Source organism: Hippichthys cyanospilos, chromosome 3 (assembly GCF_059441005.1).
Source record: "Hippichthys cyanospilos isolate Australia breed blue-spotted pipefish chromosome 3, RoL_Hcya_1.0, whole genome shotgun sequence".
NCBI classification, from domain to species: domain Eukaryota; kingdom Metazoa; phylum Chordata; class Actinopteri; order Syngnathiformes; family Syngnathidae; genus Hippichthys; species Hippichthys cyanospilos.
In genome coordinates, this window is record NC_142371.1 from 13014295 (window position 1) to 13027060 (window position 12766).

Genomic DNA, 12766 nt, shown 5'->3' on the forward strand with positions numbered 1-12766 from the left:
AGGACACAATGCTATGGTGAGGAAAATGAATTTGCTTCTGCAATGTGAAGGGTAATTGAAATCTACAGCACCAGGTGTTGCAGCGGCGCTCACGTTGGCAAAGTCTGTGTGGAAGTTATAAACTTGTGGAACTATTGTCAACCTTTGTTTTTCTAAATTACACTAATGATTAAGATGATTTAGAGAGATATTGTTGCTCTGTGGTCTCTCTTTATTATTACCATCCATCCTTTAGCTACCGCTTTATCCAGGGTCGGGTCCCGGGGGCAGCAGCTTGAGCACGGAAGCCCAGACTCCCCTCCACCCTGCAACTTCGTCCAGCTCCTCCAGGAGGATCAACAGGCATTCCCAGGCCAGCCGAGAGGTCTCTCCAGTGTGTCCTGGGTCAACCCCAGGGCCTCCTCCCAGTGGGACATACCTGGAAAACCTCCCGAGGGAGATGTCCGGGGAGGCATCCTAACCTGATACCCGAGCCACCTCAACTGGCTCACCTCAACGAGGAAGAGCAGCCTCTTGACACCGTGATAACCGGACTTCTTGCCCTTTCTCTAAAGGAGAGCCCAGAAACCTTGTCGGGGGGAACTCATTCCGGCCACTTGCATCCAGGATCTCGCTCTTTCGACAGCTTGTGACCATAGGTAAGGGCATGAACATTTATCGACCCGTAAACAGTGCTTTTTGGCGCAGCTATTCCTGCACCACGACTGACTGGTACAGCAGCCACATCACAGCAGATGCTGCACCAATCAGTCTGTTGTTCTCCTGTTTCATCCTGCCCCCATTCAAAAACGAGACCACAAGATACTAGAACTCCTCCACTTGGGGCAAGACCTCATCCCTGACAAAGAGTCATCACGCCACCCTTTTCCGACTAAGGACCATGGTCTCAGATTTGGAGGTGCTGATCTTCATCCCATCCACTTCACACTCAGCTGCAAACTGCTCCAGTGAGAGTTGGAGGTCACAGCCTGTGGAAGCTAACAGCAACATATCCGTAAATAGCAGAGCTGCAAAGCTGAGGCTCCCAAACCGCAAGCCCTCAACGCTTTGGCTGCAGCTTGGAATTCTATCCATAAAAAGTAATTAACAGAACTGGTGACAAAGGGCAGCCTTAGCGGGGCCCAGCCCTCACTAGAAACGGATTCAACTTACTGCCAGAAATGCGGACTAAATTCAGACATCCATCTTACAGGGACCAAACAACCTGTATCAGGGTGTCGGGTACCCCATATGCCCAAAGCACCCCCCACAGAGCTCTCCAAGGGACACAGTTGAACACCTTCTCGAAGTCCACAAAGAACATGTAGAAAGGTTGGGTGAACTCCCATTCACCCTCGAGATCCCTTGCAGAGGCGTGTCAACCAGGACAGCCCTACAATATTCAGAGCCTTTAGGAACTCCGGATCTCATCCACCCCCGGGGCCTTGCCGCTAAGGAATTTTTGACCACCTTGGTGAGTTCTGCCTCAGAGAAGGAAGAGCCCATCTCAGAGCTTCCAGACTCTGCTTCCTCAGAGGAAGACATGTCGGTGGAATTGAGAAGGTCTTCTAAGTATTTTGCCCACTGGCTCACGATGTCCCGAGTAAAGGTCAGCAGCACCCCATCTGCACTGTACACAGTGTCAATGGTGCATTGTTCCCCCCTCCTGAGACGCCGGAGGGAGGACAAGAATTTCCTCGAAGCCGTCCGAAAGTCCATGGCATCATCGAACTCCTCCCACCCCTAAGTTTTGCCTCACCGACTGCAGAAGCTTCAGTCCGTTTGGCCAGCTGGTACCTGTCAGCTGCCTCCACAGTCCCACAGGCCAAAAGGCCCAATAGGACTCTTTATTCAGCTTGACGGCATCCCTTACCGCTGGTGTCCACCACCAGGTTCTGGGATTGCCGCCACGACATGCGCCGACCACCTTACGCCTTGACAATAGAGGCACGGAACATGGTCCACTAAGACTCAATGTCCCCCGCCTCCACCGAAACGTGGGAGAAATTCTGCCAGTACATTTCTTTTTAAATTTACAATTGTCATAATAACAATATCAATAATAAAAATCATCATAATAACAATAAAAATAATAACAGGAACAGGAACAACAATCCTATTTGTTCAAACAAGAATAATTCATTAAAAAAAATTAGTTAGACCTCTGGTCCCCCAGTAGAACAAGGGCGTCCCTGGAGGAGCGCTCTTCAGCTACCCACCAAAGACTCTAAAAAGAGTGGGTACTCTACACTGCTGTTTGGTGCATAAGCACAAACAACAGTCAGGCCATTCCCTGACCTGAAGGCGGAGGGAGGCTACCCTCTTGTCCACTGGGATGAATCCCAATGGATAGGTACTTAGCAGGGGGGCAATAAGTATGCCCAGTCCAACCCCTCTTCAGGGGGCTGGTACCAGAGCCCCAGTTGTGTGTGGAGGCGAGTCCGACAATATCTACTTGGAACCTCTTGGCGTCACACACAAGCTCAGGCTCTTTCCCTACCAGAGAGGTGACATTTCATGTCCCAAGAGCTAGCTTCTACAGCAGGGGATCAGTGCACCAAGGTGTAGGCCCGGCCTACACCTCCTTCTGAGCTCTGGAGGTACACTAAGTTGGACCAATGACACAAATGAAAAAGTGACCAAATAACCCACATTGCGAAAATGGAAATGTGAACACACTTTCGTTAAGAATAAACACACAAATCTTTGTTCAGCCTCCCATTGCCTTCAGTGATTAATCAAGAGGATAAAAACTAGGACGTAATTAAAAGGATCTGGACATGCGCCCAGCCGCAAAATTGGCAGACCCCCACAAAGCTGCTTCATAGCCCTATAAACAACTTACAGGAATAAATGAACACCATATCGAAAGAAAATAATTTAGCATAATAACTTACTAACATAACGTATGTACTAATACCAAATGGTGCATGTCAAAATTAAAAGAAAAATATGCTTTGCACGATTTTGAAGGACCTAAATTTAAATGGAACAGCAACTACATGACCAAAACCATCATTCCTAAACACAAAAAAGTCAATATATAATAAATACAGTATAAAATTAACATTGTAAATTATGTGAAAGAAGTGTCATTCTTAAAGGAAAGGAACATAGATTATGTGTAGACCAGAGGTCGGCAACCCAGAGCTTCAAAGCCACATGAGGCTCTTCAGCGCCCCCAGTGGCCCCCTGGAGCTTTTTCACAAACGTATGAAAATGAAAAAAAATAAATAGTTGGAAAAAAATGGGGAAGGAAATTTACGATTTAATATGATTTACAAACGTAACAATTTAAAATGCAGAACAAATGAATGGAATCAATTTTCTATATTTCTGTCAACTAAAACTTGCGTCATAGCGTGCGATGCACTTGTTTTTTTGTTGTTTTTTTTTCAGGTAGGCATGTATGGCAAGCAGATGAGGTCATACATTTGTTTTGACTTACATCGTCCGGCGTGTGGAGCACAGCTTTTTACGTCACTTTTTATGCCTAGCTGTGTCTGAGGGAGCGCATGCAATGATGCGTTATACACCTAGTGGCAACGTTCTTTTTGACAAACTCTTTGTAATGATGTTCCAAATGCCGTTTGGTGCTTTGCAAAATAAACGTTAATCGTTACTAAGCGTCTTGAGCGACGTTTTCTATGCCGTCTTAGAGGCCAGGTGTTAAAATGTGGTGTTTTAAATGTGTATGGCATAACATGCATGGCAGGTATATTGGACATTCTAAATTGTCCTTTGATGTGATTGGGTGTGTGAATGAATGTCCGTCTCTGTGTGCCCTGCAATTGACTGGCAACCACATTAGGGTGTCCCCCGACTACTGCCCAAAGACTGCTGGGATAAGCCAGCAACCCTAGGGAGGAGAAGCACCTAAAGATAACTGATTGATGGATACTCACCCCTGGTATAGATCATTCAACTGTCACCCATAACAAAAAAGATGAGCTCATGATTAATCTGGTTAATTTGGAATATGTAATTCTCATAGCTTTAAGAAATCAAATATTGGCAGTTATGAATCAGATTTGGCACCAAAAAAAAAAAACCCCAAATTGCTTATTTTATTAATGAAACATGTTAACATGCATGACAATACACCATCCACCAATAAACTAGATTCAAAGGCTTGTTAATGCATGAGCAAAAAAAGGGGAATGAAATATTAAGGCAGAAAAGGGCATTCATCGATGGTTCCCTCAAATCTCATTCATGCATTAAGTTGATTTTAAAGGCAATTAATACAAATGGTCAGGGAAATGTAACAGAGCACCGTATGTTCTTAACCTGTCGAACATTTTCCAGTCAAAGCCCTGAGCAATGCTCTGCTTTGCATTATAAATGACAGGATAAATCTTAATGGATTGGGGATAATCAACTAGCCATGAAGGCTGAAACGCATACACATTCACTCGACATTCTCCCACTTACACACGTACACACAACTGTGGACATCCAGACACAAGGGAAATTAAAGCCTTTGAATACGTCTGCATTGATTATTTTAAATTATTAGCCAACCTCTCTTTGGACCTCCAATGCTTTTAGCCTCAGCTTTAACACATTTACAGAGACTTATTGACTATAATTACAACTGAGTCTTGGTAATGGACACATCAATTATGAGTCGCACATGTCTCTGACCATGCAAGCGTTGCTCAGGGAATCCCAATCTGCGGTCCATTAGCGTTTCTCTTGCTGGTCTGAGGCTTAATCAGTCTTCGCCGTCACCACTACCGAAATAGCTTTTACCTGGCTATAGTAGACATTAGGCTTTACCATAGAGCTGTGCTGCAAAAAAGGTTATACTGTATCCCCCTGTAGGTTAGGATTGAGGCAAATTATATTGATATTCTGTATATTATGTTATATTATGTTGTACAAATAAATTAAATTAATAAATGTGTTAACATTCTTCTTGTTTATAACTGTTATAAACAAGTAAAAGTTGTCACTATCACTGATAAGCTCTTATTATGACAAAGACCTCCTCCTTAACCTCCATGCATTCCCAGGTTGTTGTTTTTTTTTAAAGCAGTGACTGCCATCTAATTTTTGAAGCATCTTGTGTCATCTCTGCAACAACTATAGTGATGCTCCCATGAATGTCCACTGGGAGGCACACTACATTTTGAAAAAAAAAAAAAATCCCTAAACTAATGATGATACATTTTTAAGTTAGAATATTGTCAACTGTAACCCTTAAATTATGCATAAAGCATGTTTGTTTAACCAGCAGCATGAGCATAAATTTGAGTTTTGATGAAGGAGCACTCAGGTCCACCTTTTTAGAAGTCGTGTTTTGAGAGCGATCTTGTAAGATCCAAAAGAGGCATGGAGGGTGTGCTAAGCATTATAACCATTTTGATTGTTAAAGCCTTGTCCTATCATCAATTACAAGTGGGAGGCATCATCAAAATTCAGCCTATTTATTGGTTTATGTATGCTATTTGCTGCTTAGGTTAGAAGGAGACAAAGGAGGTTAAAAAAAAAAAAAAAAACAGCCTATCATATTCTGCTTCAGTTAAACACTCGCCTTGTTGGAAAAAAGAAAATAATAAATGGTTATTATGGTTAGGCAGTATCAGCAGTTATTGAAACAATTGTCTTGTCTGACGGCTATTGTATTTGTTCATATATTTTCGCTTTGCCACGTCATTAAAATCAGTAGTTAGCGCTTGTCACGGCAACGTGGAACGATATTGCTCTTACAATGTCACAGTCACTGTCTCAGTCACGGTGTCAGTCACGGTCTCACTCACGGAGATGCTATTGGCCGGCGTCACGTCAATCACAGATATGCCGATATGCTATTGGCCGAACGCCTTTATCTAGCTTGATGGCACAGCTGGTCGGGACGGAAGGAAGTAGAAAAAATGAGTCAAAAACGGAAGGAAAAAATGTTGTGAAGACTTTGCAAACTTTATCTGTTAGACATGGCTTCTAAAATTGTAAGTGGCGGTAAAGGAAGAAGTAAGAGGATGATGACAATAGAAACCAAGCAGGAGATAATAAAAAAAAAAAATACAAAGGAGGCGCACGCATGGCTCGTGAGTATGGCCTTAACCGCTCGGCAATCTTCTAAGGGCAAGACTTTCCTTGCCGGGGGACGGACCTCGATCGACAACAAAATTGAGAGGCTTCTTCTATTTTGGATTAAAGAGAAGGAAATCACCGGTGATATGTTCTCGTTTTGAGAAAAGTTCCCGTTTAAGAAAATAAATCAATAAATTCTGCGGATTGGTCTCTGCTCCCCTCCGCCTCCACCCAGCTCAAGTCACGTCGCCCCAAAGGTAAATGTCATTTTTCCTTTGTATATTTATGTTATTTAATTTAACTGTACAGTAGGTTATGTTACTCATTTTTAATATGTGTATAAAGTCGTGATGTTTTTACCTAAGGTTTTTGCACGCGTTGCACGCATTCACGAATTAACATAGGTTTGGATTGCCCGTCATACGAGCAGTTCGAGTTACGAGCGTAGCCGCTGAACGGATTAAGTTTGTAACACGAGGGCCCACTTGGGAATAGATTTTACTCCATGCGGCCCGCAAGATGAAATATGTTTGACACTCCTGCTCTGGATTTTGTAGTGGTGCTCAAAATTTTTCCCTATCATCAAGTTGTGGGCCATATACATACATACAGTATATTTACAGTGACATTTGTTATATCTTAAGGTTTTGTGCTCACGTCTTATAAATGCAGTTTGAAACTTGAACGTAATTTGTCCTTTTTTATTGCGCAATTTTCGGGACTCCAAACATTTCTGTTAGGACCTATAGTTTTTTAGTATTGTGAGTCCTGAGTTTTCAGAGGTAAAATGAGCACTGCTTCTACTCACTGTGCCTGTGAGAGTGCGTGTATGTGTGGGGTGGGGTGGGGGTGTGGGTGGGGGTTTAATCAAAAAGCATACATACCGGTATGTGTCCGAATGTGTGCCAGGAAAGCCATGGAATTGCTGCTCTTGCACACCTTGCCACAGTACTTGCACTTGTTCCCTTGATGCTCCTCTCGCTCTCGATTGATCTGTTCCGTGTCCTCAATCACATATTTATTAACTTGTCTCAGCAGCTCATCATGTTTCTCCTTGATGTGAATGAATAGCTCTTGCTCCGTCTCAAAGCGATCTGTGCATTTTGCGCACTTGAAGCCCGCTCCACCATCAAGACGCTCATCGTGGCTGTTCTGCTCATTTCGTATGTGGGAAGCGCTGGCAAGATGTTGATGCAGGTTGCTCTCGGTGTAAAATGACTTGCCACACACCATACAGTGGAAATGTTTATCCTTGGTTGGATGCTTCATTGAGATGTGGACATTTAGGCCGCTTAGGCCGTCTGCTAAAAAGCCACAGTCGTCACAGCGAACTCTGGCGTTTCTAACTTTGGCTTTAACACTTGCTTCCTTGTGTTCCAGCATTTTGACATAATGGGGCAAGGGCCCAGAGGGCACTGGTGCTTCTCCTGTCAAGACTTTAACTGCAGCCACACCGTCAAGAGCAACACCCTCCGGCGATGCCTGCCCCGATTTTGCGAGGGCCTTTACGGACATGATGCAGGTATCAAAGGGTTGGCCAGTGGACATTCTTGGAACTGAATCACAGCTTTTTTCTGTGCTGGTGCCCTCTATGTATTTGTTATGTTGTCCTTGAATTTCTTGCTGTGGAGATTGATCCACCTCAAGTTCAATTTCTGCTAAAGGTGTATGCTCAGATTCAGCTGTTTGCTGTAGTGTACAAACTTGACGAGAAGAAGACGCAATGCTCTCTGGCTGCATTTCTTTTGATTTGCCAGCTAGCATTACCACATCATGCTCAACAGAGGGAGAAGATGCCACTGTGAACTCTTTTCTTTCTTTTGGGGTTTCTTCTGAACTTAACTTTGGATCATCTGGGAGCCCGAAAGGTTCAGACTCAGCATGAACTGTTGCACCACTATGATCAATAATCTCTTTGTGTTGTGCTGGGTGCTGCAAAGATGTTTGACCATCATTTTCTTGTAGTTCCTGGAATGCCTTGCTTTTCTGCTTGTGTCTATTTGTGCTGGCATGATGAGACATTTCCTCACTTGTTACGGCATAATATTTGCATGCCAAACAAACATATTTAAAGTCTTTGGTATGCTTTCGTTTCACATGGAGATTGAGGGAGGGGACTGAGTGAGCTGTAAAATTGCAGTGACTGCAAGTAACAGAGTCAAATTCAGCTTCTAGCGGGGCCGTGTATGACAGTGTTTGCTCTTCTTCACTGTCTTTCTTTGAGACTTGCGAATCCTGGTCCATGTCGCCGATCTCTTCAGTTTCATTGGGTTCCTGAGATTGCGTAGCAGTGGGTTCATTGGGTAAAGGATGATTTTCGACAGGGCTGCTATTGTCACACTGCTGCACACGTTTCCTGTGTTTCTTAGTTATACAATGGCGATCAATGTCTCCTTTAGTCACACAACTATAGCAGCAAAGAGTGCACCTGTATAAATACTCTTTGCTGTGTTTACGGCGGACATGGACACTGAGGTTGGTAGCATTAGATGCAACCAAGCCACAGTAGCCACATTTGGTAGAAGAAGATTGCTTTGGTCTCCCTCTTTTAGGTTTTGGAGGCTCCAGCTCGAAGTCTTCTTCATCTACCACAACTTTAACAGCCTCCAGTTGTTCTTTAATTCCCTCAACCAAACCGCCTATGTCATCTCCAACCCCATCTACTTTGGCTACCCTCTCAACACAGTCAGTGGAGGAATCAGAACTTTTTTGCCTGCTCTGATGTTGCTTGTGAATATCTGAGCACAGGTGTTTGTCCATCCATTGAGATGTTGCAGAAAAGAAGTTACATAATTTACAATGGTACCAATCCACGTCAGGGTGCTTTATGCGAGAATGGCTCTCCAGGAATGGAAGCGAAGAAACCTTTAAATCACAGTTTGCACACTCAATCTTACTTTTGTTCCCTGCATGTTTTGGGTACACTTGTTCTGAGGTTATCTTGAAAGCACTTTCAGTGTTCTCAGCAATCTCGTCTTCCTCCATTTCCTCATCTGCATCAACTGAAAAACATTTCAAAAACAGTTACTTCCCACTATTCAACTCAAGACACACAGGATGATTGAAAAGTAACTCAATTTTAAAACTTATTATGACAGTGCATGTCGTAATACTTTTTCTTGTATGTGTCTTTTCCATTACGTATGGGAATTACATCTTTCTTTTTCTTTTCAGTTCAATTAATTTGATTAAAATGTAACCCTTTGCTTGGCATAGTAGACGCTTTTCACCGATAGTCTAAACAGGAGAAAAACGGGCTTTATTTGGCACATTTTTTCTATTTTAAAGTCCTAAACATGCAAGAATTTTCAGGATCAGAGGAATTTAGGGGTATGTTAGAATTTAAGCAATGGTTGTTATGCTTTGCTTGTTAAGACTGGATGGAGGTCTGACCCTACAGGAACAACGCACACCTAGCAGCACATTACGAAGTTTAGAGATACATTGTTCAAATGCAAAGATAGTGGCGCACCATTAAAAGAAGAAATGTTCAAGTTGATGCTACAATGCCCAAAATTCACGCAAAAAAAAAATTGCACGGAGGGATATGTTTTTGCCATGTGAAATGTAATTGCACATCCAGTCATAATCTTTGTAAATTGCAGTAAACATTTTCTTTTAAATCACACTAATGAATATGAATCCATTTAGGAAAAAAAATCTGTGCTGTTTTATATCTTTTTCTTCAGGTTAAAATGTAAAAGATATTTGTACATATGTGTTAATGTTCCAGTTCAAGATACATTTATTATTTCTTTACTTCTTTAATGTTCGTGTCGGGATCAAACCGTTTAGTTGGTCAAAAAAAGTTTCTAGTTTAAATAAGGATGGACATATTATTTCAGGCAGTTTGATACACTAAGTTTTGTCGGGTTTTTTATGTTTGTTTGCTTCATACTAACCTATAAACCTGTATAAACCCTGTAAAAGTGGTTAACATCTGATGAAAGATGATTTAAATTACTTTTCTCTTGGAAACGTTAAAAAAAGATACAATTTTAGATAGACGTATACAATTTTTATTGATAATGATCTTATTTATAGTCACGGCAGCAGGGGGGTCTCTTTCCCAGGGGGGCTCCTAGAGTCAAGACGTTCAGCCACTTTTGTAGACTTTCAAATTTCAAAACAAAATGATCGATATGAAAAAAAAATGGATATCTGTACTTAAAGGTAAACACAAAAAGCATACATACATGAAAGAATAGGGAGTTACTTTTCAATAACCCTGTTTATTAAATATGTTGATAGCAGCTGCCCTAGCAGGGTTTCAATGTTGTTATGCAAAATGACAAAAAGCAGAAAGATCTGTTCATGAACGGAGTTGTTAGTAGTTTTTTGAGATTGTATACTAAATAGATGACAAAACGCACGTAAAAAAATACTCACATGTGCGAGGGCTGTCTTTGCTGTGGTATCGTTGTACATGTACATCAAGAGGACATTTGTCCCTAAACTCAAGTCCACAGTAATTGCATGAATAGATAATTTTGGGTTTGGGAGTTCGTTTACTCAGTCTTCTCTCTTGAGTGGATATGGCCTGCACTTGTTTCGGCTGCTTGTCTGATTTCGTAACTTTTTTACCACCATCATCGGGAGTAACAGATCTCGGTTCATCTGGTCCTGGCCCCGGATTTGACTCAGCAGACCTTTCTGTCTCTATGTCCATTTCTTCAAGGACTTCACCTGGATGAGAAATGATTTGGCTGTCCTCAACAGGTTTTGTAGCTTTAAGTGTGCTCTTTTTATGTTTTCTTGCATAGTGAATCTTCAGTGATCTTGGGCATTTTGCTGAAAAGTCACAAACTGAGCAACGAGTCACATCTTCAGTCACAGTGTCTGCCTGCAGCTTTCGACCAGGCCCCCCATCCTCTTTTTCAGTTTTACTGGACGAGTGGGCTTGTACATCATCCATGTGCGCATTGTGTTGGCAACCACTTTTTGGCATTACGTCCAAAGGAAAATCTTGTTTGATAATTGTTTCTGACCTAAGCCTGACCTTGCTCTATTGACATATAACTGTGGAACCCTGAGGTAACTTGATGAGGGATGAGTCACCTAGACAAAAATCAACACAACGCATAGCGTCAATTGAGCAGCTTTTATTACCCTAATACAAGTCAGACATATTTAGTGAATCTTGGCAAACAACTGCATTAAGTGTGGTCAAACCTCCCAGCAGCAAAAAAATAAAAAATAAAAAAAGTAACACGTGCAAAAGTCGCCATCTAGTGTTTCCAGAAGCATATTAGTTTAAGAAGTGCTTGTATTGTAGGCGGGCTCTTCTCTACTATCGAGTAAACTTTATCCTTTCCACACACCCTTTTCATTTAAGAAAAATGCGTGTTAACCAGAAAAACCAAAAGAATGAATCATCATGGAAAACTGGCATTTTGAGGGCAATTAAAAAAAAAAAAAAAAACATTTTGAGGCCAGGTACCTAACTCGGACGGGCCAGTCGGACGCTTTGCTCACGCTTCACAGAGCCATTACAACTATCACAAACTTGGCTGTAATTGATCATCAGCAAAACGTAAACAAAGCACCTTGCACGGAATATGGAATCTCTGTAACTGTACCATATATTATGAATTACGCTGCAGCTAATTCGATGCAAATTAATACTAAATAAGTACATTTTGACAGATAACCTCCGTATTAACACCCAGCTCCTTCCTCACAAGTTTTGTGCACGCCATAAAATTTCAATGCTTTTTAAAGCCGTTTTGTAGACGTACGAAACGAGTCTTTGTAGCGGATACTAACTTGCAAATAAAGGGAAGGCATGCCAACGGATTCAATACAATTAAGTCATTGAAGCATAGCTCTAAACATTGTAACGGTAGCAGAATGGCTCTCTACGGACGATCCGTTGGTTAGCATTTGTCGGCTTAAGTTTTGATATGACGACCACAAGTTGTGCTAACCCTATTGTCGAGATTATCATTAAAGTAACGCGGAGTTGATTAAAACAATATTCTATTAAGCAGGCGACTTGATTATATTACAACCAATATTGCTTGAAACCTTTTAGTGGTTTAACCTCTCCTTTACTTTTTTAAATACACACTTGCATTAATCAAACGTGGATGTCTTGGAACATTGAGGGCTAGCAACATGAGCCGCGAGTTATGGAAAGACTAGCCAATGGAATTTCGAAAATAGCTACACAAGCCAATCACAGCGAAGTGAAAGGTGGGTCTTACTCTAATAAACCCGTGAAAACGACGGCGGCACAGAGGCCCAAAAAGTAGGCTAACGTCGGCCGCCTGAAACATTGCTAAAATACAAGCTACATAGCAGTTAGCACGTATCTTCGATTAGCTCAACAATCTCATGATGTAGGACAGGACCAATACTGCTACAAAAACACATTCAATAATATAAACTCACCCTTGACTATCCAACTATCGCCGCCGTCCGCGCTTTTTGTTGCTAGACACAAATGGCGTACCGTAGCATGGACGTGACGTCACTTAAAGGCGGAACTTCTGCCCGCTTTTTTCTCGGCTTCGGTCCTTTCCGCCAATGCTGCGTTCACAAACATAGGAAAAACAATTGTCATAAAGTGGAAGAACCGCCAAACCCATTTAAAGTCACAAAGTGTTACTGTAATTGTGTGAAGGATATGTCATTCCTCTTTGTTCCGCCCGTTTTTCGGCGCATTTCAACTCATTCCCTGTTCATTCGATCCACATCGTTCCAATTTCATATTATTGCAATTAATAGTGCTTCAATTATATTATCA

At 42.0% G+C, this 12766-nt stretch overlaps 1 protein-coding gene across 1 annotated transcript in view; it reads right to left on the reverse strand.

Annotated features, from left to right (window-relative positions):
* LOC148425792 (zinc finger protein 407-like) overlaps window positions 1-12509 on the reverse strand; it is a 189102-nt gene extending 176593 nt beyond the window's left edge. Inside the window, exons 1-3 of the mRNA XM_088412008.1 lie at window positions 12412-12509; window positions 10408-11076; window positions 6903-9020 (exon numbers count right to left, since the gene is read on the reverse strand). Of these exons, the coding sequence (XP_088268134.1) occupies window positions 6903-9020; window positions 10408-10966 (2677 nt within the window). The 5' untranslated portion in view covers window positions 10967-11076; window positions 12412-12509. The remainder of the gene's footprint in view (window positions 1-6902; window positions 9021-10407; window positions 11077-12411) is intronic.
* Between the last annotated feature and the right edge of the window lie 257 nt (window positions 12510-12766).